General features: G+C 35.5%; 1 protein-coding gene and 1 long non-coding RNA gene across 4 annotated transcripts; one reads left to right on the forward strand and one right to left on the reverse strand.

Moving 5' to 3' along the window:
• Positions 1–173: 173 nt before the first annotated feature.
• LOC125663698 (uncharacterized) lies at positions 174–10,288 on the reverse strand. 3 transcript variants are annotated; one of them, XR_008801730.1, is made up of 7 exons: positions 9,993–10,288; positions 8,898–9,004; positions 8,065–8,210; positions 7,774–7,812; positions 6,039–6,259; positions 3,240–3,304; positions 174–2,787 (listed from the first exon to the last, which is right to left on the reverse strand). It is a non-coding gene; the product is annotated as an uncharacterized LOC125663698 (long non-coding RNA). The 3 variants fall into 3 exon arrangements; XR_008801728.1 differs by having other exon boundaries at positions 8,898–9,007; XR_008801729.1 differs by lacking the exon at positions 7,774–7,812 and having other exon boundaries at positions 8,898–9,007.
• Positions 10,289–12,646: 2,358 nt separating this feature from the next.
• Positions 12,647–25,182, forward strand: LOC125682296 (dysbindin protein homolog). The gene is made up of 8 exons (XM_048922768.2): positions 12,647–12,770; positions 12,915–13,013; positions 14,701–14,761; positions 18,332–18,464; positions 19,832–19,987; positions 20,687–20,827; positions 23,944–24,069; positions 24,749–25,182. Exons 1-8 carry the CDS (start codon positions 12,742–12,744, stop codon positions 24,964–24,966), a joined length of 963 nt encoding a protein of 320 aa, XP_048778725.2. The 5' UTR covers positions 12,647–12,741; the 3' UTR covers positions 24,967–25,182.
• The last annotated feature ends 1,413 nt before the right edge of the window (positions 25,183–26,595 follow it).

Raw genomic sequence — 26,595 nt, forward strand, 5'->3', positions numbered from 1 at the left:
CTTATCAAAAACAATCGTTGTCAATAGTACAGTGTACTTGGGATCAGCTGGACTTGTTACACTACAGAAATCATGGAACACACTGTTTCCATGTTGTACCTGTTTGGTTGTGAATCCCAGATGATGTTCAACAACTTGTTCAACACCTTGTTTGAAATGAAAAGACTTGTAAAGTTTACAAATTTATTATAGCACAAGTCAATATTGTTTTAGAGTAGCTGATAACAAGTAATAAGTTTTCCAATAAAAATAAATGAGTACAAGCAGAAAAGGTTACATAGGGTGTTTTTCTGATGCCATTTCTAGAATAAAGTGCAACGTCACGGCACATGATACGCCCGTCACATATTGTTAACAGTATAGATTGTACCCATTAAAACATTTTTTTTTATATCACCTTAATTAAAAGTCACAGTGACCTTAAAGTAGGATGCGACACACCTTCTACCTAAGATGCATTAGTTGACCAATTTTGGTGATTCTAGGTCTAATAGTTTTCAAGTTATGAGCCGGACAAGTTTTTGCCATATATGGCCATATCTTCTTAATGAAAAGTCACAGTGACCTGGTTTTAATGTGCGACACACCTTCTACCCAAGATGTATCTACAGACAAAGTGTGATGATTCTAGGCCTTGTAGTATTTAAGTTACGGGTCGGACAAGAAAAAGCTAACAGACGGACGGACATGAACGCCATACCATAATATGGAACGTCTTAAGACGGGCGTATAAAAAGGCTTTAAATAGTATCAGCCATCATCAGGCTGTCACATACTTTCTTTCCATGAATAAAAGCTCCTAAACTTAAAAGTGACAGGAGGCCGGTAGATAGACAACTAGAGCTCTGCGGAAAATATTTCCCCAAAATTGACCATGATCAACAATCTGTAAATATTCTAAAACACCAAAGAAGTTATTTACAAAGACCCTAGCTTCAAAACTGTGAGATGAGTTAAAAGGTCAAGCCGTCATTTATTTAATACATGTATATTTCCTCAAAAACTGACTCGGTTAAACCTGTAATTTTCAACAAAAAAAAAATTAAACAAAAATCAAAATCATAACCACATACACATTTTCCATACCCATACAAATACTCTGCAGAATAAGGTTCTCAGTTGAATATTGGGAGAAATTTGACAAATCATGTACTTTCTATGTAATGTTTCCTCAAAATACTCAGTTCAAGAATCTGTAATTTTCTCAAACAAGGTTTTCCTATTAAGTGAACCTACAACCTTGACCTTAAAAAACAATAAGCATCTTCCTTTTATGGTGATCAAATGTACCAAGTTGTAAGATTCTGGAGCTTACGGTTCAGTCTGTATCCCATCTTACAAGGTCCGGACAGACAACACCATACCATAATATGTCCAGTCTCTGACGGGCAAGTACCATAATAAGAAAATCTAAAGTTATGACCCTAACAAGCTTTCACAAACTATAAAACATGAGGTGTTTGTAAAACATATAAGCCCCCATGGTGCAAAATTGAAAAGGGTTATACACATGCATAATTTGATTGATAGTAGTATCATCAATTCGAAATATTGAGCAAACAATATCTTCCTATGTCAGGAGTGGATTGACCAAGTGACCTAAAAATCAATAGGGGTCATCTACTCCTTATGCTGTACCAGGTTTGGTGTCAATCAAGCAAATAATTCTTAAAACATAAGAGACAATATATTACTATGTCCAGTTTACCCCTTGACTTCTGACCATGTGACCTCAAATCTACTCCTTGAGATGTACCAGTGTACCAAGTTTGATGTCTGTCAAGCAAAGGGTTCTCAAGATATTGAGCAGGCAGTGTCTTCCTATGTCCAGAGTAGATTGACCCTTGACATTTCGACCCGAAAAACAATTGGGGTCCTCTTCTTTTCATAACCAACCCACATATGAAATATGTTACGATCAAGTGAATGGTTCTTAAGATATTAAGCGGACAACATGTGGTCTACCGACCGACCAACAGGTGCAAACCAATATGCCCCTCTTCTTTGAATGGGAGCATAAATATAGTGTTATAACACTAAAAGGCTTCCATACATCTAAAAGTAACATAGGACAAGGCTAACTATAGAAACATTGAGATAGCCTAAACACTTAAACTCTGAAAAAGTAATATCTGATACTACCCTGAACCAAGTAAATTGACTCTGCTAAGGTATTTACATATTATAATGTAAAATCTAAATTGTTCCCTAACTCAATGTTATGTTCATTTCCTACTCTATGTAAAAGATAAGAGGCGAACACGAAATTCATGTGAAAAGTACAAACCTTAGAGTTCTTTAACCTAGCAGAGTGAGTAAATCTGAGTCAGCTCCTTATATAGGGCTGACAAAATCAATGGGATACTAAATATAAATGCTCAATCTGATAACCCAGGATTAAGCCTCTTGGCCAATGAAATTGCAGAAAACAAATTATGTTCAGGAAGACTGGAATAATGGCAGGTATAATGAATTACATAGCACAGTGAAAGGTAAACATGTGAAACATTAAGATATTTCCTTTACAAAATCTTAAATGTAAAGTTTGAAAAGGTTGCATGTATAGTACAATGTATGCCAGTGGATTTGAAAATGACCTGAATCAATGGTCTTTCTATTTGGTACAAAACAGATATAGTTATGATTAATCATTATATCATTGGGTAAAGGCGGCAGTCTGCTTCCCTTAAGGATGTATTCTAAACAGTGGATGCAATCAAAATCTCTGCCTCCACAAACATAATATCTTTGAAGTATTGGATGTGTGTGTTCATATTCTGTCCAATCCTGTAACATGAAAAACAAGACATAATCTTATTGGCTCATCCTAAATTTAGTATCCTATCAAAGTTTAACTAGTAAATTGCATTCTTCTATTGTGTTATCGAGTATATAAGTTCAAACACAGTATTTATCAAGTTTCTCTGAATAATTAGAATTTATCCTACCATCTCCTACCATTATCTTTTTCCTTTAAATATTGAATATCTTAGACAGAAAATAAAATCATAAAAACTTTATATATCACACAATGCGAAGTCAATATAAAATTACTGGTAAAGAAAGTTCAACTCTTTGACACAAGTATGATGGAAAATTAAAGATAACGGTGATAATGTTTCGAGGATTGTTTTCATCTCTCAAACAAAATACATGTAGAATTTCAAATTGAAAATAGAAGCAATGTTGACTATTTGAAATGATCATATGGAATTTGTGCACCACAAAGATGAACTTACATAATGGATTTTAGCCTAAACAGTCCAAATTCTTCCAAAACCAATGCACACAGTTCTAAACTACCCTGGATGAAAAAATGAAAGAAAAAAAGATTTATATATATATATGTCTGTTCTTAATGTTTGAATATCTTCACACAAATAAAAGATATAGGTTAACAAAGAGGCCCATGGGCCACATCGCTCACCTGAGTCACCCTGGTCCAGTTCTAAAGATTTTCCCTATATATTCGAATGTAAAACTTTGGTCTCTATTGTGACCCCATCCTACCCCCAGGGGCCATGATTTGTAACAACAGGCCCATGGGCCACATCGCTCACCTGAGTCACTTTGGCCCATATCTGAAGACTTTCCATATATATTTCCATGTAAAACCTTAGTCCCTATTATGGCCCAAACTACCCTTTGCATACTTGAATCTACACTATGTCAGAAAGCTTTCATGTAAATGTCAATTTCTTTGGCCCAATGGTTCTTGAGAAGAAGATTTTTAAAGCTTTCTCCTATATTTGTATGTAAAACTTTGACCCCCCCCCCCACTTGTGGCCCCATCCTACTCCCCAGGGGCCATGATTTGAACAAACTTGAATCTGCACTACGTCAGGAAGCTTTCAGGTAAATTTCAGCTCTTCTGGCCCAGTGGTTCTTGAGAAGAAGATTTTTAAATGACCCCACCCTATTTTTTCATTTTTATGATTATCTCCCCTTTGAAAGAGACATGGCCCTTCATTTGAACAAACTTGAAAGCCCTTCACCCAAGGATGCTTTTGGCCATGTTTGGTTGAAATTGGCCCAGTGGTTCTGGAGAAGAAGTCGAAAATGTGAAAAGTTTAACAGACAAACGGACAGACAGACGGACAGACAGACAGACGACGGACAAAAAATTATCAGAAAAGCTCACTTGAGCTTTCAGCTCAGGTGAGCTACAAACTTGAATCTGCACTAGGTCAGGAATCTTTAATGATAATTTCAGGTCCTCTGGCCCAGTGCTTCTTGAGAAGATTTTTAAATGAAACCACCCTAATTTTGTGATTATCTCCCCTTTGTGCCAAGTTTTGGTTGAAATTGGCTCAGTGGTTCTGGAGAAGAAGATGAAAATGTGAAAAGTTTATGCCGACGACAGACAACTAACAAATTTTGATCAGAAAAGCACATTTGAGCCTGAGAAAAAAACAAGAGGCCCAGGGGCCTTATAGGTCACCTGAGTATCATGTAACAACCTTCCAATGTTTGAATTAGGTTTGTGTTTAAATATAAGAATTTTACTTTTGGATGGAAGAAACATTGAATAGCTATGTGGTCAGCCCCGCCTTTGCACCAGAACCCCTTACCCAGGGACCATAAATTTCAGTTTTGAAAGAAGCATCCTTGATCATCATTATCATACTATTAGTTTGTCTACTTAATACCCAGCAGCAGAGGAGAAGATTTTCAAAGAAATAAAATGCATTTTCACTATATGATCAATAGGGCCCCACCCTAATACCAGAAACCCTGACCCAGGGGCCATGAATTTCACAATTTTGAAAGAGGCATCCTTGCTCATCATAACCATGCTATTGGTTTGTCTACTTAATACCCAAGGACACAGAAGAAGATTTTCAAAGAAATAATGCATTTTCACTATATGACTTATAGAGCCCCACCCTAGCAACAGAACCCCTGATCTAGGGGCCATGAATTTCACAATTTTTAACAAGAGGTACTGTGAGCAATGCTCACTAAGAATACCCCCCGCTTACCTCAATCTCCCAAAGGGTGTTGGTAATAGGTATAAACTACCTCTTTTCTGAGTGTTGCTACTTCGATGTCCAGTGCGCATGACCTTTGACCTTTTGACCCCAAAATCGATAGGGAACATCTTCATCCCATGGGTAGTCCATATGTATGATATGGTGACTGTAGGTGGAAAGGATAACGCTTTAGAGCCCGGAAACCATATTGCTACTTCAATGTTCAGTGCGCGTGACCTTTGACCTTTTGACCCCAAAATCGATAGGGATCATCTTCATCCCATGGGTAGTCCATATATATGATATGGTGATTGTAGGTGGAAAGGATAACGCTTTAGAGTCCGGAAACCATATTGCTACTTCAATGTCCAGTGCGCTTGACCTTTGACCTTTTGACCCCAAAATCGATAGGGAACATCTTCATCCCATGGGTAGTCCATATATATGATATGGTGACGGTAGGTGGAAAGGATAATGCTTTAGAGCCCGGAAACCATTGCGTCTATAGACGGACGGACGGACAACCCGATTCCAGTATACCCCCCCACAACTTGTTGCATGGGGTACAAAGAGGCATCCTTGCTCATCATTACCATGCTATTAGTTTGTCTACTTAATACCCAGAGACAGAGAAGAAGATTTTCAAAGAATTTCTACACTTTCACTATATGACCAATAGAGCCCCACCCTAACACAAGAAGCCCTGCCCCAGGGGCCATGAATTTCACATTTTTGGTAGAGGGCTCAACGCTCATTATAATTATGCCCACAGTTTGGCTTCTTGATGTCCAGGAGTAAAGATGAAGATTTTTTAAAATTACACTCATTTTGATGGTTTTTGCCCCACCCCTCAGGCCCCAGGGGGCAGGGACCACGAATTTCACAATTTTTGTTCCCCTCCACCCACAGATGCTATATGCCAAAATTGGTTGAAATTGGTTCAGGGGTTTCAGAGAAGAAGCTGAAAATGTTCAAATGTTAACGCACGACGAACGACGACGGACAAAAACAGATAGCAATAGGTCACCTGAATGAATTCAGGTGACCTAAAAATTTAGAACTTACTGGCAAAATCTCGGTGCCCTGTAAATGTGATTTCTTACATCCTTATTGGCGGGGTAAAAGCATCTGTTAAATTCTGAGATGGTGTTCCCTGGTGAAATAGTATCCTTTACAAACAGACGGAAATGTCTTTTTGTTTCATCAACGCTTTGTGTGCCCTCGTGTACAAGTAAATGTATTTTTGATATAATAGTCTCATCTACTGGCTGGCTTAATCCTGGAAACTAAGAAAACATTCTAAATGAATACATGTAATTATATAAGGGGATTTGAAACAAAATGTATGCCTCTCTTGCTGAACTTTGCCAACAGAATTTAAGTTTTACAATTTTCATTTATGTATATATTGAAAGTTTGATGCCTGTGACATTTGGGAATTACTGACATAGCATAATTTTAGGGATTGTAGCATTGGTGAGAAACACTGCACTGTCACCGGTCTCTAATTTATGAATGGGCTTGTAAATTTTTCAGTTAAAGTTTATAATCTGATTGGACTACTTGTCTGGCAATATATACAGGGCTCAAAATTAATGTATGCCTGTCACTCCGTGACTGGTTAAAAGTCTGGCTGACTGACTGACATTTGTTTTAGTCAGTCAGATGAGTTAATTTTCTAAAGCATCATTTTGCAAAATATACTTATGAAAGAAGTAGGTACAGTTTCTAAAGTAATTTGGCCCAAAATATCGATGATTTCACTTGGAGCTCAAACCCTGGCATTCAAATAAGGAATGGATTAGCAAACCCAAAATCTGCTCAGTTTGATCAGCAAAATGATTTGTGTCATATGACGTGAGCTAGAAGTTGGCATAAAATTGCAAAAATGCCATTTTCAATGAAAATATCCACAAATTCAGGTGGTTTTCTTATCAGAAAACATACAGTGCATGCGTCGAGCAAATTCATATTCAAGTATGTTTTTCATCTAAATTAATACACAATATATATCATTTTTATTTTGCTCGACAAATGCGCACATCTTTTCCTGAGCAATAATCTGTATGACATTTGACAGTTTTCAGGCTTATTTGAAAACAAGATGTGTTTGTGAAACACAAATGCCCCAGATAATGGCCAATTCCAAAGATGGTCAAGGTCACAAGGGCAAATATCTTGGTACCAGTAGAAAGATCTTGTCAAAAGAAATCATCATGTATAATACGAAAGCTCTAATATTTACCATTTAGAAGTTATGACCAATGTAAAAAAAAATTAAAAGTAAGTTAAATGTCAAGGTCAAAAGGTTTAATACCAACGGAAAGGTCTTGTCACAAGGAACACTCATGTGAAATATCAAAGCTCTATCACTTATTGTTCAAACGTTATTAGCAAGGTTAAAGTTTTCAAAAAGTAGGTCATACTCCAAGGTCAAGGTCACATGGTAAAAAATGTTGGTACCCACGGAAAGGTCTTGTCACAAGGAATACTCATGTGAAATAACTAAGCTCTATCACTTACTGTTCAAAAGTTATTAGCAAGGTTAAAGTTTCAGACAGAATGACAGAATTACAGAATGACAGACAGGACAAAAACAATATGCCCCCTGATCTTCAATCTCGGGGGCATAAAAAGGCAGGAAATGTCATAATGCTGTCCAATTAGAAATATCATTCTGGTTTTGTTGACATAGTATACCTGGCATATATTTTACTTTCTTAAAACGCTTATTAAGGTTAATTCCAAACACATTTTATTGAGAGAAATTTTTTGGGCCTTTTTATGTATACAATCGTACCTTGTTCTTTACACGTTTGGCATGCTTCGATCTGTAGACCTATCAGACAAATCCGAGTTGTAAATATAAATCCCACATTTAAGTGTTACAATATTGTTTAAGACATATTGAGCTAAATTTCATTTTAATAACATTAATGAAATGTGTTTAAATATTTCTGGAAAACTCTGTTGGACTAGTAAATTTTTCAGCGGACTGGTTGAAATTATACCCCATCAGTCCGGCTGGACTGGTGACATAAAAAGTTAGCTTCAAGCACTGTATATAGGGAGTAAAAGATGCTTCATTTACCTCCCCTACTAGATGCTTTCTGTGATCTGCTGGATCTGGTAAAAACAATGAATCTCCACTTTCTTCTAAATGCTTTCCTTGGCCAACTTCTCTCAGAGGAGCTTTGATATTGTTTTCCTTTTCCAGATAGAGTCCGTTTCTTGAATCTGAAGACAAATATGACACCATTTTAACATGTCTCAGTAGTCCTCATAAATTCCAGTAATTAATTCATCACTAAATGTTTTAACCTCTAATTGAAAATGATTTCATATTTGAGTCTTTGCAGGGGTTTTCCTACCATTTTCAAACTGGGTCCAGAGTCCGTAGAATTGGGAAAATTGACACATAAAATGTTCAAATTGGGAAAGTATGAAAAGTATTAATTACCTTGTGCTTAGATACGCATAAATAAAAGAGAAGAAAAAAATGTTTTCACTCAGCAAAACATGATATATATTCATAGCAAAATCTGTGTCAGAGACCTCATTCCTTTCTGTCTAAAAAAAATTCTAATTATGTCTCCCCTCTTCCAGGGGGAGACATAGTTTTTGTACTTCATCCGTCTTTCTGTCTGTCACAAAATCTTGTGAACACTTCTCCTATATGGCTTATCGGATAGTCTTGAAACTTTGTGCAATGCTTCATTCTCATTTGTAGATGTGCATATTGGTGGGACAGGATGATCCAATTATTTTCCTTAAAGTTATAGTGGATCTAACAGGGGTGGAAGAACAGTGTCATTGTTACATAAGAGTCCAGTAAATGAAAAGACCCAGTCCCTATTGAAAATTCCCTCTAATTAGATAATAGCTAAACTATAAGCTGATTTTCATGGTGTACAAAATGCATACCTTAAACTCTGGATATTTCAAGACAGTCCTCAAGGAAACTATTGTGAGGCAGTCCATCTTCTTGGAAGGCTGTAGTGATTGTCTTTTTTTGTGTGTCTAGCTGAATTCTGCTGAAAGAATTTATTAGTCTCACTATCAACCTTGCCATGCATTAATTTTTTTAAAGACCACACCTGTAATCAAAATCAAAGCATTACTTGTTTCTAAATATATACATCAGTATCATCACCAACAAAGACAGCCTTGTCTTGAAACACAAGCTTAGTATAACATGAAACCAATCATTACAATGACCAATGTTTCAAATTTATTTATATTAACAGTCCTTGACCAGTCGAATTTGATCAATATTTTCATTAGTTTGTCACTATGAAGATACCGTAATTTTCCAACTCAGTCTCAGATAGACATACACGGAGAAAATTTGTGGCTGGATCGGGAATTGAACCCAGGGACCTCTGTGTAAGATTTTACCAGTTGGTGCCGTGACTACTCTTGTCCTGCCAGGGGTGAAATGAATCTTGGGTTGTGTGTCTTCGACGGCAAAGACAAATTAAAGGGAGGAATTTAGTAGTTAGGGCTACACGGACCGTGGATATCGACCTGGATAGCTCAGTGGTTAGAGCACCTGACTAGTAATGCAGGGATTCTAGGTTTGACTCCTGGTCCAGCCAAATATTTTCTCCTCCCCTATACTGCATTCCGTGACATAACTTGCGCAGTGTTAAGTTTATACGTGTATCAAATTAAAAATCTAGGCCCACTGGCCTTCATTGTGGAATGAATAGTAGGATTGTTACATATAATGTCCGAAATTACAAACGTTCACAGAAAATACCAAAGATATGACCGAAATTAAAAATTATTGAAGTCGTCAAAGGAGGGACCAACATTTTTAATGTGAATATGATAGTAGATGTCATGTATTACTGAGATCATTTTAGCTCCTCTCTCGGTAATTTTTGTCATTTTTTTGGTAATTTCTGTAAATGGTACCGTAGTAGGCTAGTTTTGGTCATTCCTGCGCTGCGGAATGACTTCCCAGGCCACGTGCCCTTGCCTTGTGCTTGTTTAGCCTATATAGAATATACTTACCAATCTTGCAAAAATCTTTTGATTCCCGGGCAATACGGTACTAATATCTCATGTTTTATAAATTAATATACCTCGCGGACACTACTAAAGACAGAGATATTTCCGGCACCAACGGTCTCTTCGTAGATATGTTTGGTCTATCGTCCCGCTTTCCCATATTTGATATTTTCTATCTTTTTTTGCGCAAGAGTTAGCCTATTTTAAGTACAACTTAACAGATGAAATACAGGGGCAATTAACTCATTGTATAGGGGCAGGTAACTCGTGGTCGCCGCCCTGCAAGCGGTACCAAATAGCGTTAACCGTTTAATTGACCCTATGATCACATAATATAATCTGGCGACATGGAGTAATATATACACCAATGCTTAAAATCATAAGCAAAAGGCCTAGGTGTTAAACTTTTATTGAATGAAAATTTTGGAAAAACAAATGATATAAACGCAAAGAAAATTAAAAAACACGCTCTCAGATTTTTATATTTGCTTGTTCAATTTTAAAAATTGAGTTGGCGACAGTCTCGTATGTTACAAAATTAGGGTATCTACGCTTCCTACCAAGTTTATAAGTAAAGGGGAAATAAAAAGTATACCATGCCTAGGGAGGCTATGGGTCCATGAATGTATAGCACACAAAATATATGATTTGATATAGCCTATTTTCTAATAAAGTACCGGCGACATCAATTGCACGCTTTTATTGACTTTGAGTGTCTACGCTTCCTACCAAGTTTATAAGTAAAGGGGAAATAAAAAGTATACCATGCCTAGGGAGGCTATGGGTCCATGAATGTATAGCACACAAAATATATGATTTGATATAGCTTATTTTCTAATAAAGTGCCAGCTACATCGATTGCACGCTTTTATTGACTTTGAGTGTTCAACTGAATTTATTATATGAATAATTCATTTGAGGGGAGCAATAATTCTTTTAGAGAGCGCAATTATGGTTTGGTTTGAACATATTTTATTGCATATATAATATACAACAGGTTTGAACACAAGTTCTTACAACTTACGAGGTTCTCACCTTAGATTAATTGATAACAATTGTCATAAAACATATGTATAGACAAAATAAATACATGTACATTTAGCATAAATTGAATTACTATCATGAGAATCTGCCTGAATTAAGTATAAATTTGTGAACAGCATTAAAAATTTTGCTGTTAGTTTCATACCCCAAATTGTCACTGCCCCAAAGTAAAATCCGTGTATCAATAATAGATAATTCTTGTATTTGAAAAAGTTCGTTAAACATAACATTTCTTACTACTGAAAATCTTTTACAAACAAAGAAAATATGATATGCATCTTCTCTCATACCACAATGACAGTTAGGAGAATTGACAGTTTTTTCCCCGGTGTAAATCATAGTTAAGCAAACAGTTATGTCTTTTAAAATTTAGTATGAATTATATTTACTACTCTTTTGCCAAGAAGAAAATGTTTAGGCACTATTGAAATATTGATATTATTAGAAATGTTTCGACGGAACTGACAGATAGAAGTTGTTTTCTTTGCTTTGTTTGCTAAAGAGTTCCATTTGCGAATGGCATCTGGAAAAAATTATTTGTTGTATGTTTCTTGCTTAGTTCTAGGAGGTATATAGTCATATTCGTAACGAGTATTGTAGCGCAATGTATCCTTTCGAAAATTGTCAATGATATCACCTAAATATTGTGGTACAAGATTGAAGTGATTTTTATACATTAATTGTCATTAATTTTGCGATTTCCCGTCTTTTACTTACTGCTTCCCAACCCGTTTCTAAATATAATGATTCTTTGGATGCAAGAATTGGCAGTCCCATTACAAGTCTAGCTGCATGGCGCTGTACTTTTTCTGACTTTTCAATTTCTGCAGAAGAACATCCATCCCAAACGACTGAAGCATATTCTAGTATAGGTCTAACAAAAGTCATATACAATTTAGATAGTTTGTTTCTACATAAAGTGAATTTGAGTTTCCTTAGAAGTCCTAGTTTTTTTTTTTTATACGCATTGTTTACAATATCATTGATATACACAGCGCAAATATATCATTAAAGATATCTCCAGTTTATCATATGCACAATTGAATTTATTATCTCTTTAATTGAATTGTTGCTCTCTTTAAAAGAATTAATCTTATACAAAAACGCTGTAAGTAATTAAATATATCATCAATTGAATTAAAGAGATCATCAAGTAATTTATACCAAGCTCTGAATTAATTTTTGCGAGCAATATTTCCACAAAATTTTGATGCTCTCATCAACATTGAATAGACGTCAGAGGAATATAACTGAATCAGTTATTGCTCTCATCAATGTCAATACGATGTGCGCATTAATTCAATTAATGAGAGCAATAACTGCAATATATTTGAGTTTATGTTAATTTGGCACTCCATACTGGTGACACCTCAATGTCGGGACGCAACAAACGATATCGCCGATATAACTGAGATACCTGATAGAACAGCGCCCCATATGATACTTTACCCAGTTCAGATAAGATAAAGTTTTTATTTACTTGCTCATAACTAATAGGTTGTCTAACGTAAGAAGAAGAAAAAATGGCGCTTGAAATAGATACGATGACAATTAATATCATCGGAACGATAAGATCCGGGTAAGGGTTTGTTTTGAATATTTTTTTAAATCGAGCTCGAAATTCTGTAGTGAAGTCATGTGATCGCTCAAAATAATCTGTAAACATTGCCATGGTCGAGAAAGAGTAAATCTGTTTCAGAAGAAGGAAATGAGCGTGTTTGAGTCTATAAAAGCGGGGTATGATATTGAAACTGGCAATGCACTGTTTATAACTTGAAATTGAAAGTATTGAAGTAACGATTATCAAAGATAACCATGGTGCATTAATATAAATACAATGGCGACCGATTTAAAATGAATTATTTTTTATATATTTTACAGACTGAAGTCTTTTACGTCACGTGACACTAGTGGCGAGTCCACAGCCCAGTATTCAAAAACCTCCTTTAATTTAGACGCAGGAGCTGATTTACTTCAAAGGTACGACTTGGTGAATACCGGATAATTATACCAACAGTGATTCTGTATATCTCCTCAAAGAGAAAACTGAGATTTAAAAAGGAAATGCCATATAGCTATGACACTAGCACATTGTTCCCTCCCACGAGAAAGTGATGCCTTCATGCAATTTTTAAAAATTTATTTTAAGTGTTTGTGGGCAAAAAAAAAGTTCTGGTGTGGGGAAATCACTCACCAGAGGAACAGGTAATTTTGTGTATATGATACAGAATGTAATAGTAGGGGTCTATACCTCATACCACCCCATCCTGTGATCTCACCAGTCACACAAGTCCCAATGTGGGAGTCAAATGTAACAGAGACTGTGTTACCTTTGCTGAGGATCAAACCCGGGCCCTCTAACATGACATTCCACAAACCCGGGCCCTCTAACATGACATTCCACAAACCCGGGCCCTCTAACATGACATTCCACAAACCCGGGCCCTCTAACATGACATTCCACAAACCCGGGCCCTCTAACACGACATTCCACAAACCCGGGCCCTCTAACACGACATTCCACAAACCCGGGCCCTCTAACATGACATTCCACAAACCCGGGCCCTCTAACATGACATGCCACAAACCCGGGCCCTCTAACATGACATTCCACAAACCCGGGCCCTCTAACATGACATTCTACAAACCTGGGCCCTCCAACATGATCGTCATTCCAGTGCTCTACCAATCAAGCTAAAGGCTTAACCCACAAGCCAGAGCCAAGAGTATGGCCATAAATTTAACACTACCACAAATGTATTATATATATATATATATATACACACACACACACACACACACACATACAACAGTAATACGCAACTTCCGAGATATCAGCTCTTCTGTGATGGAGGTACATTCAGTGTTCTGTTGAACGCTTGGGTGGGTACAAGATGTATACCTATACTATAGACTAGCTATGTAAATACGGATAAAAGTAATGAAAATGTAAATTTTGTTATATTAGCCGATGGTATACATAAAGCTGACCATATCAAGAATAATATTTGTCTGAATTAGGCCATTAAATAGAATATGAAATTATTTTTTATTTCCTCCTCTGCACGAGTGGTATTTTAATTAAAGAGAAATGGTGATTATTGATTTTTGTTTGTGCTAATTTATTATTAAATACTATTAAACTTACTAATAGTGTGTGTCCCTGCAGTTTGGGTGGTTGCATGATGTCTGATAATCGGCTTTAAGGCAATATACGAAGGCAGCGATAAGCATTTGTATCCACCGCGTGTGGACGATAGTATGTTTTGCATCTCACTGTGCGTAAGAGTTCCACAAAGGGAAAGAACTATTGGGTAACTCGGAAATTGTGTATTGGAGTGACATTCACCATGCTTATTCCAACTATCAGATGTTTTGATTAGCTAGAACATGCTCATAGTTCAGAGAAAGGTGTGTGTTCAAACCTTACCATGTTTGGAATTACTGAAATTTTGTTTTCAACAAGATACATGTAACTCTGAATTAGTTACTATGAAAAATGAGGGTGAAAATACTTAGGAAAATTATTATTAGTCAATCAAACTGGCAGTTTAAATGGTAGAGTACCCACATAATTAGATTAGGCTAAAGTCCCAGTCTTGTAGATATTTTTCATTTAGAAGCCTGTCTTATAATGAAAGTAAGTTAAATCAGATATGTTTTACAGGTATCAGTTAATATGGAAAGAACTCCATGAAAATACAGAGGAAAATGCCAAACAGGCTGAGGTATGTTAATCATCAATACCATTACACAGGCTTTTGAAAGCATGGTAGAGGGATTCAAGTTTGTTCAAATGAAAGGACATGTTCTCTTTAAAGGGGAGATAATCATGAAAACACAAAATAAGGTGGTCAGGAGGTCATTGAAAAAATATTCTCAAGAATCACTGTTCCAGTACAGTTGAAATTTACATGAAAGCTTCATAACTTATTACAGATTCAAGTTTGTAATATTGAATCTGTAATTCTGTAATATGTCATGAAGCATGCCCCCCCCCCCCCCCCCCCCCCCCCCCCCCCCACCTTGTAGGGTGGGGCCACAATTGAGGATCAAAGTTATACATGGGAATCTAAATTTATCAAAAATCGTCTTCTCAAGAACAACAGGGCTATGATTAGTCATATTGATATGTAAGCATCCCCAGTTAGTATGAATTCAAGTTGGTTCAAATTGTTGTACCTTGAAGTTGGGTGGGGCCACAATAGGGAATCAAAGTTTTAGATTGGAAAGAAAATCTTTTTAAGTCTTCTTCTGTTGAACAGAATGGACATGCTAGTCACAATGGTATCGAAACACATCCCAATGTTGTGTGGATTCCAGTTCGATTATTCATTGACCCTTTTGGGCACAATATGGAGTCAAAATTTTTCATAGGAATATTGATCATGTTGATTGAAAAGAGATCTTTTAAACATCTCACAAAAGCTGAACAACAGCAGGGCCAGTGACTCAGGTGAGTGATGTTTAATAAACAACTCATTTATTGCCATTATGAAATTAATAGTGTGACAAATGAATAATGTTTGACAAATCAGAATAACATTGTCCATAGATACCTAAATTAGTAATGCGATCTGGATAAAAAAAATTCTAACTTTTTAAAAAAAGAAACATAGAATTGTGTATCAATGTTCATGGGGATGTAAATCGATGGATAAGGGTGACCCATGAAATCCACAAGCATTGACCCCCCCCCCCCCCCCCCCTTTCCAAACAGTAATGATTCCACAGTAAACTGTACCAATTTACTTTGTATCATATAAAATGAGTAAAAATTACTTATAATTATTTATTATTTAAATTTCTGGAACGCATTTGATGTAATTTAATATTTTAAAGGAAATTTGTGGTTTACATGCATATGTATGTAGATGTAGCAATATAGCAAGGAATAAGAAGGATTTCAAAAGTGTTACGAGAGTGAGAGAATTAATTGCATTACTCTCCGTATCATTCTCTAAGTGTAATTTTTCCCACATGTACCTCTGAGCAGCTTTATCTGCAAAATTAAAACTGGGCCGAATGAAAAAAGTAAATCTGTAGACTCTTTAACGTAGTTCCACCCTCCTGTGACATTATAAGATTTCGTAAAGTCAATGATTTAATAAGATTTATGCATGATAGGAACATACATTTGTTGGGGTGTTTTTCAATAGATATTGTAAAAAATCTTGATAACAATAAAATGTTTCAAAACTTTTAAGTTATATATGAATAATCAATGATATGCGTCAAAATATTGAATCCAAGGGCAATAACTCTGTTTTCATGAAATTGTTTATGAAGTCCATTATGCGATAGATTTCCCTTATTTTTCACAAACATTTTGTATATTTTATAAAAGCAGTTTTTGTGAAGTGCTGATAATGCTGTTTTAAGGAAAATTGCAATTTCCATACGTTGATAACGGGTATATGACGTGTGCTAATTTATAAGAAAAATTATTAATACTGCAACATATATCCTTATTTTATCATTTTTATTTGTTACTAAGATATATTATTTGAAGAATCAACTATCAAATATAAGATTGAACCTATAATTTTAGAGGGGTGGAATTACTTTAAACTCTTTGGAAAAAAGCCTATTTACTGCATGACATGGTGTGGTCTGTGACACACTTAGTACCACTACCAGGAGCAAATGCAAGGCTTGTGAATGATGATAAGCAGCTTTATCAACAGTCAGTCCCAAAACTTGTATTAATTATACCTTCATGTTTGGGTAATAATATTATTGAAGGAGTGGGCAATCTGATTTCTCAAAAATACATTGCTACGCAAGAGATCCTTGTGAAGTGATCGAAGTGAACACAAAATGTAGTGCTTTATTTTGGGATATGCTCATGAAGTGATCTAAGTTAAAGCACAGAATAAAGTGATATATTGAGGAAGCCTTTTGTAGTGATCCTTTTGTAAAACTTTAAGTGAAGAAGCACGTGATGAAGTTATATATTGATATAACCTTGTGTAGTGCGTTAAACTGTAAGTGAATAGCATGTAATGAAGTGATATATTGAATGATATTACCTTGTGTAGTGATTCTTGCATTAAACTTTAAGTGAACAGGCACATAATGAAGTGATCTATTGCCTGTGTCCTTATGTAGCAATCAAATTGAGTGAAATATTTGAAATTGATTGAAAGGACTAACAGTCTCTACTTGTTAATATTATGTTTCTAACCCAGACCCAAAAGTAGTATACATGTATATGTGTATATCGATCATCGGTTGATTGTGTTTGTTCCACTCTAAAGCGTAATCAATCTGACAATGATATATATACCTGATAACTGTTTTTCTCAGCCTCACAGGTCACCCCAAAAAAAAGTTTTGACTTTTGTGAGCTGCTGTAATTCCTTAACTTTTGATTGGCAGACAAAGTCATTGTCTTCTCAAGGATAAAAGAATGCACACTGTATGATATAATAATTGTCTTATAAAATGGTCTTTGAAAGCATTTTGTTATTTACTATGTTCTTAAGATCTACAAACTTATGAATGCTGGTAAGCTTTGAGGTCACTCAGGTGACCTATTGCAATTGCTTGTCATCTGCTGTCGTCTGTCCTGTGTTAACAATTGAACAATTTTTAACTTTTTCTTGATAAATACTATTCCAACTCTTTTAAAATTTGGTATGAAGCATTTTTCGGACAAGGGGGGGGGGGGCAAATATGTAAATTTCAGGACTTCTGCACCCCTGGGACCCTAGGGGTGGGGCAAAAACTGCCCAAATTAAAAATTTTTTCTCTACAACCACACATGTGTAAGAAAAACTGAATGCATAATGATGTAGAGCAGGAAGGCCTCGACAAATATTGTAAATTTCATTATCCCCAGGGTAGGGGTTCTGACCCCAGGATGGGGCCATACTTAGTATATAGTGTTTATGTATAAACACTTGCATAACATCTTCTTTAGTTCTATTGATACTAAATTGCAACTAAGTGGATATTTAGAAAGAGTAGGTAGTACCTTACCAAAGTTGTAAATTTGATGATCCCAGGGATAGAGGTTTTGGTATCAGGGTGGGGCCAAAATGGTCAGTTATTAAATGTGTGAACAATAGAAATTTTTAACTACCATTCCAATTCTTTTCAAATTTGGTGTGAAGCATCTTTTGTAGAAAGGGACATATATTAAATTTTGGACAGGAATTTTTTCTAGATTTCATTACCCTTGGAACTAGTGATACTTTTAACTAGTACACAGGTGACCGATGAGGCCTGTGGGCCTCTTGTTATGGTGTGCAGCTGATATACATGAATGTATCCTTGTTTATATTTTTTTCCAGGAAGTTGATATTTTGGTGAACAAGCTATATGTGGAATATGATAGACAGAATGAAATTCTTGGCAAGCTTCACGAAGGAGTAAAAACATTGCCTCTTATTCTAACTCAACTCCAAAGTCTGACAGATGTTTTAGGTATGTAGGAAATATTAACATTTACAAGCAATATGATAAAAGAATTGTACTTTCAATAGCAAGGTTATGATTGTTCAGATATTCTGATTTAAGCACCAGTACATGTATGTGGTGGCCTACTACACTCAGGATTGTTCGAATCAGAGTAGATTAAATTTATAATGTAGACTCTTTTAAATTTTCTTTTGTTAGAATTGTAAGCAACACTCAGTGTGGTGCTCATTACATAATAATAATTTTATATATTTGAGTTTTGTGATCTCTGTAAGTGCAAGGCAAGCATTTTTCAGTGACTCTGTCCATTGCTTAAATTGATAATTGATTGTGCCTCTTAAAATGGGGGTATAAAACATTTTTGTGAAGTCTCCATTTGCGAAGATTCAGAGCTGCATTACAATATGGAAGATGCAGAGATAATTCGTTACTTTGTTTGAGCTGGTGAACTTTGGACTTCAGATGTGACATGGGTCAGGTGGTGAACTCAATCTAATTAAAATCGGATCTTCTCTAACAGTGCTCCAGTGTAACGGTTAGAGAAGAAATTAGATTGGTTGTGAACTTTGACTTTAGATGTGACATGGGTCAGGTGGTGAACTTTGACTTAGATTTGACATGGGTCATCCTTTTGTGCTGGAGACACTTGGTGTAAATTCTATCATATCTTATGTGACAATTTAAGCCCCCCCCCCCCCCCCCAATAAGGTCATTTTTAAGTCTTAGAGACCCTTTAATTTGTCATATGTTACATTTCTTATGCTGATATACACATACACATGTATGTAGTATTTGTGATTTCATTCAAAAACCATAGACATATAACATGTCTATATGTCTATGCAAAAACCAAGGTTTTTATACAGTCAGGCCAAAATCAATATTATTTGGCACTATTATTTGCCCACTTTTGCTGAAGCAGGGGAGAAAATGTATCACTTGTTTCAAGCTATACTGAAGCAGGACAGAAATTTTTGACTATCAAGATTATAACTTGTTTTAATTTACAACTTGTTTTTATGCTACAACTTGTTTGAAGCTATAACTTGTTTTTATGATACTACTTGTTTGAAGCTATAACTTGTTTTTATGATACTACTTGTTTGATGTTATACCGTTAACTTGTTTTACGCTATAATTTATTTTAATCTATAACTTGTTATAATTTACAACTTTTTAAAAGGGATAACTTGTTAATAAGCTATAACTTGTTTTTACGCTATAATTTGTCTTTAAGCTATGATTTGTTTTAAGCTATGACTTGTTTTAAGCTATAACTTGTTTTAAGCTATGCCTTGTTTTAAGCTATAACTTGTTTTAAGCTATGACTTGTTTTAAGCTATAACTTGTTTTAAGCTATGACTTGTTTTAAGCTATACTGGATGAGGAATATGACCATGTGGAAGCAGCATTATTACAGCTAGAAAATATTATTGAGGACCAAGAACTACAGGCAGCCAAACTAGTAGACTCCCAAAAGTTGGCTGCCTATCGTGACAGAAAAATGGACGAGTTGGAGAAATTTAAAGGTAGTAAATGTCTGTGAACTTTGCTGTTGCATATATAACATTTATATAACAATCCACATCAGTATAGAGAATATTGTGAACCAACTTTTATTCGCATGCGAGAAAATTTTGCGAGATTGGCGAGAACCTCATTGTTGTGAATATTTCTTGTCGCGAACCAGTCCTTGAATGTCTTTCATAGGCTCGAAAAAGGCTCTATCGCAAAAATTACTGCCAGCAAATCAGTTTACCACAGGTGAATCGTGAAATAAAGTAGCCACCAATAAAAGTTGGTTTACAGTAATACTATTTAATTATGGAGTAAGTTTGGTAAATACAATCCATGTACAGCTGTATGTGGCATTTCTACCATCAGCTGTAGTATATAATGCCTAATTCCATTCCCTTGAGATACAAATGCAGAAAAGTTATGCTAGTTGTGTTTTCCTTATATATAATTATAAATTTTGTTGCCTAAGTGGTTAGCTTGCATTGCTTGTTGGAAATTAAGTATTGTATTCAAATGATGAACTGCAGATAAGGAGTTGAGTCCTTATTGGATTTTAATTTTTTTTTAAAAACAACATTTCACAAACATTGGGTAACCTTCAGAGTTTCCAATTGCAAAATGTTATTGTACATGTATCTCTTAAAAATTCTTCACCCATAACAAGTATTTTTTTGTTTGTTTATAGTCAGCTGTAAGCATATCCATTTCAGTGCAAATTGCCAAAGATCATGTGTCCAAGCTTCAAAAAGTAGAAAAACATAAACAAATAAAACTGAAAGAGAGACAAGAGGCCTTCCAGGATGCCTTTGACCAAGATGTAGACTTTTACAGAACACATGGCAGATTAGAACGTAAGTTTGACTTTTACAGAACACATGGCAGATTAGAATGTAAGTTTCACTTTTACAGAACACATGGCAGATTAGAACGTAAGTTTCACTTTTACAGAACACATGGCAGATTAGAACGTAAGTTTCACTTTTACAGAACACATGGCAGATTAGAATGTAAGTTTCACTTGTACAGATCATATGGCAGATTAAGTTTCACTTTTACAGAACACATGGCAGATTAGAACGTAAGTTTCACTTTTACAGAACACATGGCAGATTAGAACGTAAGTTTCACTTTTACAGAACACATGGCAGATTAGAATGAAAGTTTCACTTTTACAGAACACATGGCAGATTAGAATGTAATCTTCATCAATTCAAAGAGAGGCATATTTCTGTTTACCATTTGCGACATGGTTTTCTGAGCTAGTCTACTTTGTATCTCTGTTAATTATGCCCCTTCAAAGAAGACTCTGAGGGGCATATTACTTTGCACCTGTCGGTTGGTCGGTTGGTATGTCGGTCGATAGACCACATGTTGTCCTCTCAATATCTAGAGAATCATTCACTTGATCATAACGATATTTCACATGTGGGTTGGTTATGAGTAGAAGAGGACCCCTATTGATTTTCAGATCAAAAGTTCAAAGGTCAATCCACTCTGGACATAGGAAGATACTGTCCATACAATATCTTGAAAATCCTTTCCATGACAGACATTAGACTTCATACACTGGTACATTGTGAGGAGTAAATGACCCCAGTTGATTTTGAGGTCCCATGATCAAAGGTCAAGGGTCAAACTGGACATAAGAACATACTGACCACTCAATGTCTTGAAAACCCTTTGCTTGACAGATATCAGATTGGTACACTGGTACATCTTAAAGAGTACATGACCCCTAGTGAATTTTAGATCACATGGTCAAAGGTCAAGGTTCAAATTGGACAGAGGAAGATACTGACTGTTCAATGTCTTAAGAACCCTTTGCTTGACAAATATCAAACTTGGTACACTGGTACATCTTAAGCAGTAGATGTCCCCTATTGATTTTGAGGTCACATGGTCAAAGTTCGACGGTTCAACAGGACATAGAAATATACTGTCCATTCAATATCTTGAGAACACTTTGCTTGACAGACTGGTACATCCTAAGGAGTAAATGGTCCCTATAGATTTATAAGTCACATGGTCAAAGTTCAAGGGTTAAACTGGACATAAGAAAATACTGTCCACTCAAAATTTGGGTTATATTTTAAGAATCATTTACTTGATTGGTACCAAACTTGGTACACTGGTACATCCTGAGCAGTAGATGACCCCTATTAATTTTTTAGGTCACATTGTGAGTCCACTCTGGACAAAGGAAGACATTGTCTGCTCAATATCTTGGAATTGGTTTGGCACTGCTATCAATTAAATGATGCATGTGTATAACCCTTTTCAATTTTGCACCACGGGAGCATATATGTTTTACAAACATTTCTTGTTATAATATGTTTTGTGTCATTTGCTAAGAATGAAAGACATAAGGATAACTTTTTCTGGCATCTACTCATCATTTGGACAGAGTTATCTACCCATCTTTTGGATAGAGTTGTCTACCCATTATTCTCAGTTGAGTTACAGTTGTACAATGAAAAAGTGAAGACATCAAACTGTGATCAATCTCATAAATCCTATATAAAAAATACAAAAATTCCAGAAGTGGGATCAGGTGTTTTTGAGGAATAAATATTCCTTGTTGACTGGTCACACCCATCATGGATCTTTTGTCTTGATCAGTTAAACAGAGTACATGTAATTCATAGTCAAAATCAGTATGTAAAGAATGTCCTAACAATTTGTATGAAACACATCAGAGAGAATTTTACCATACAATAGGCTGTATTTACAAATTAGGTCATTTATGATAATCATAGAATATGAGAAATGCTATCTTTAAAGGAAGCTGTTGAAACCCATGTAACAAAGCCTGCCTCCATTGAAAAAAAAAATCATATGCAGTATACATTTGTATGCTCTGCAATATTGAATGATTTGATAGAATATTGCCACATAAATATGGTACACTGACGATGGAGAAGCTGAAGTCATCCCATTTGTCATAAAGTTGAGTTGTTAATTTGCCGTTAATGCCTATGTTCAAGAAAATATCCAGATATGAAGCAGATATGGAAGACTCTTGTGTTGTCTTTTCTGAATGAAAGTGAATATTGTCAATAAATGTATCTAAATGTTGAGTTGAAGGCCACAGCAAGAGAGTTTTTTTCATATAGAAGATTTTGAATAAATTCTACCTCACAAGAATACGAAAACAGGTCAGCTAATAATGGAGCACAGTTTGTGCCCATTTAAATTTCAACAAACTGTTGGAAGACCTGATCACAAAAACTACAAAAACATAGATATTGTCAATGATAAACTCCAGCATCTTTTCACTATCACCCTTAGAGTACTTTTGCATAGAATCAGAGTGGTGTTTAACAAATATTTCTTTGGGTGTCTGATCACAAGATCAAAATATTTACGAGTTTTAGCTTTATTGAAGAAGCAGCAGTCTATGGTGTCAAAAAACCTAGTCATTAATTAGTGTTATAAGTCATATAATTTACTATACTATTGATTTTGGAAGTTTTGTAATTTCAAATTTACTAAAGGTTCTTTGGAATTTTTGAGAATTCACATTTGATTTACACCACTTCTTGCTTATATGTATGTTATGGCAGAATGCGTCTGAAGTTTCTCCTCCACTGCTGGTAATATTTACATGTAGGTGAGGTGTAAAGATAGGAGCTCGTAGATCATTTGCTAGATCCTGCCATGTACTAGCTTTGTAAGGGATTTATGTAGTTACCAGGCTAAACAAATGCATCTTGGAACATACATGTACACTATATAGATGTACTATATCTGTATTCATGCTTGTAGAATGATGAAATATCATGCTCTCACTACCTCTGGCTGAGCAGTACGTACGTGGAAAAAGAAACCCAACATGTATAAATGTTTGTGAACAATAGAGTATTGATGATATACTCGTAGGTTTGTCAGTATCCAGTACAGACAGTGGAAAGAAAGCTGACATGTATAAATGTTTGTGAACAATGCAGTAATGATGATATACTCGTAGGTTTGTCAGTATCCAGTACAGACAGTGGAAAGAAAGCTGATCTAGGAGATATAGTAGTAGATTCTGACCATGGAGAGTTAGACGAATTCCTCGATGACGCGGACTTCACACCCTCTGCTGATGCAGGTCTGTCTTAAGATAGTTTATTTCAATGTATATAAGACTCAACATAAAAGGATTGGTCAAATATTGGCATACAAGTACATGTATCTCGTTGAATTTAAAATTGTTCCAAAAGGAAATTGTTTTACCCCCAAACACTTGTTAGGACTTTACAATGTTTCATTACTGTAGATCATTTTTATTTTGTAAAAACCTCTTTTTACACAAGGTGGATAGAGGATACAATGATGCTATTTTTTTTTTTTATAACGGACATAACTTTCGCAAATCATGATTTATATTAAGTCTTCTGTATGGTTTTAATAATAAATAGTGGAATTAATAATAAAAAGTGGAATTAATAACAAATTGTGGAATTAATAACAAATAGTGGATTTTAATTAAGTCTTCTATATTCTAATTTAATATTCACGAATGACTAGTAACACGAAAGTGTGTCTGTATATGTAATTATGATTTACAGTAGTTACCTGGGTAGTTAATTGCTGAAAACTTCAAACCATTTTTTCTTACATTATTTTTATATGAAGGATATGGCATGAAATTTTCAAAATCTTTCCTTATGATTGATTATTTCTTTTCAGTTGCTTTCCCTATAAAAAGGTTTTACTGTTTGCATGATTGCAGCATCTCGAAAGTGAACAAAACAAATCTAACATTTACGTTTTTTTATTTTTCACAGTAACACAATCAGCAGATAAGACAGATGAAACAATCAGCGATGACGAAGATCTAGTTGTTGTAAGGAGTTCTGATGATGTGGATATTGAGGATGAATATTATGAGGATGATCTTGGGGCCTCCCATGGGGACCAGGAGCATCAGCTAGATTCCGAGGATGTGACAGAGGAGAGTGATATAGAGAAAACAGAAGCAGGCAAACCCGAGAACAAAAATTAAAATCCAGAAACATTGAAATCTTAATCATGAAATCTGCAATACACATAAAATCATCACATTAGTTTGTTTGATGTACATGTATACTGCTATATAAAACGAGCATGACAGTTCAGATACGATATTGATGGTACTTGTTTGTGAAATGAAAAACGCTTGTTACATTAAATTCATTGTTACGAAGGCAAATGAACAGAAATAAAAACAAATGTTGCATTATTTCAAACTCTTTTTCTGTAGTTTAACATTCCTAAGGAAGATTTTTTTTCTTCAAAACATCCAACAAGAAATAGGACTGTTGATCTCACACAGAAGTCCTATAGCATCTTTGTGGGTTTAGCTTTGAAGAAACCCAGATGAGATTTGACCCTTGAAAACACCATTATCAATTCCTCCGGTGGTGATGAGGTGAACACCAGCAGGAAAAGGAAAACATGGAGGATAATGGTTGGAAAAGAAAAGAAAGCAGAAGAATTGACTCGGGGTCAACTTGGTACATGTAGTTGATTACAGGATAGAGCACACTGAAGGACTGCTTTGCACCTTACATGTAATCCAGCGCTAGGAGAACTAAGTAAAACATAAAAGATATCTAGAAGACTCGTGCTGTTATGTTTTGGAATGTTCAGAAGACGAAAGTTGTGATGGACAAATCAGAGCTGTTGTTTTCAGCTAATGAAAAAGGTGAAGATAACGAACAGTAATTAATCTCACAACTCCTATAAGGAATACGAAATAGAGAGTTGGACAAACACGGACCCCCGGATACACCAGATGTGGGATCAGGTGCCTGTAGATCTCATCCAGCATTACTGTTATAGTAATGGATCTACATTACAGTAGCTTTTGTCAAAGTAATAGAAAATACATTGTAGTTGTGTCATCTTAATAATTAATGTACATGTAGTTATTTCAAATATATTGCAACAGGCGGGATAAACAGCCTACAAAGCTTCAGTCCTGGGCACCATTCATAGGTCTAAATTTGTGGCACTTCACCTATGGATGTTGACGTCTCGGTATAAGTAATAAAAAATAACCAAGACTTAGATAAAATGTGAAATCGTCTATGGCCCTATTGCCAATTCCCCTGACCCAGAGTACATGGCTGTCGAAATGTTTTAAAAAGATGATTATTAAAGGTTGTGTTCTTCTATAGAACGCCGCGAGTTTTCTTAAAATCTGCATGCTCTTAGCAGCTATGGATTCCGTTTCATTGTTTGATGTTAAATGAATGATGAGGTTATTATAGAAGAATTATCCACTTTCACAATACGGTCCATAAAGCTCATCCTGCCCATGCTACATTGTAGCATCAGAGCTCCTGACTAACGGGCGATGAACTTCACTTTATTATTCAGTTTCGTATTTGATGTCCATAATTCTAGAAGATTTTTGAACAAGAAACTGTGTCCTAACATCAAAGCTTCCTGACATACTCTAGCAGTAATGAACCATCCATGTTTATTATCACTATGTATTCCGTATCTGTTGGTAAACTTTTCTCGAGTACCAAGAGATTTGGTTCCGAGCGAAGCGAGAGACCAAATGTAGTGGTGAGAGAAAGTTTAACAGCATACTTCGTACATGTTCCACACAAGTACTTAAAACTCTTTGTGGTTTCTGTTTATA

This window comes from Ostrea edulis, chromosome 1 (assembly GCF_947568905.1).
Source record: "Ostrea edulis chromosome 1, xbOstEdul1.1, whole genome shotgun sequence".
NCBI classification, from domain to species: domain Eukaryota; kingdom Metazoa; phylum Mollusca; class Bivalvia; order Ostreida; family Ostreidae; genus Ostrea; species Ostrea edulis.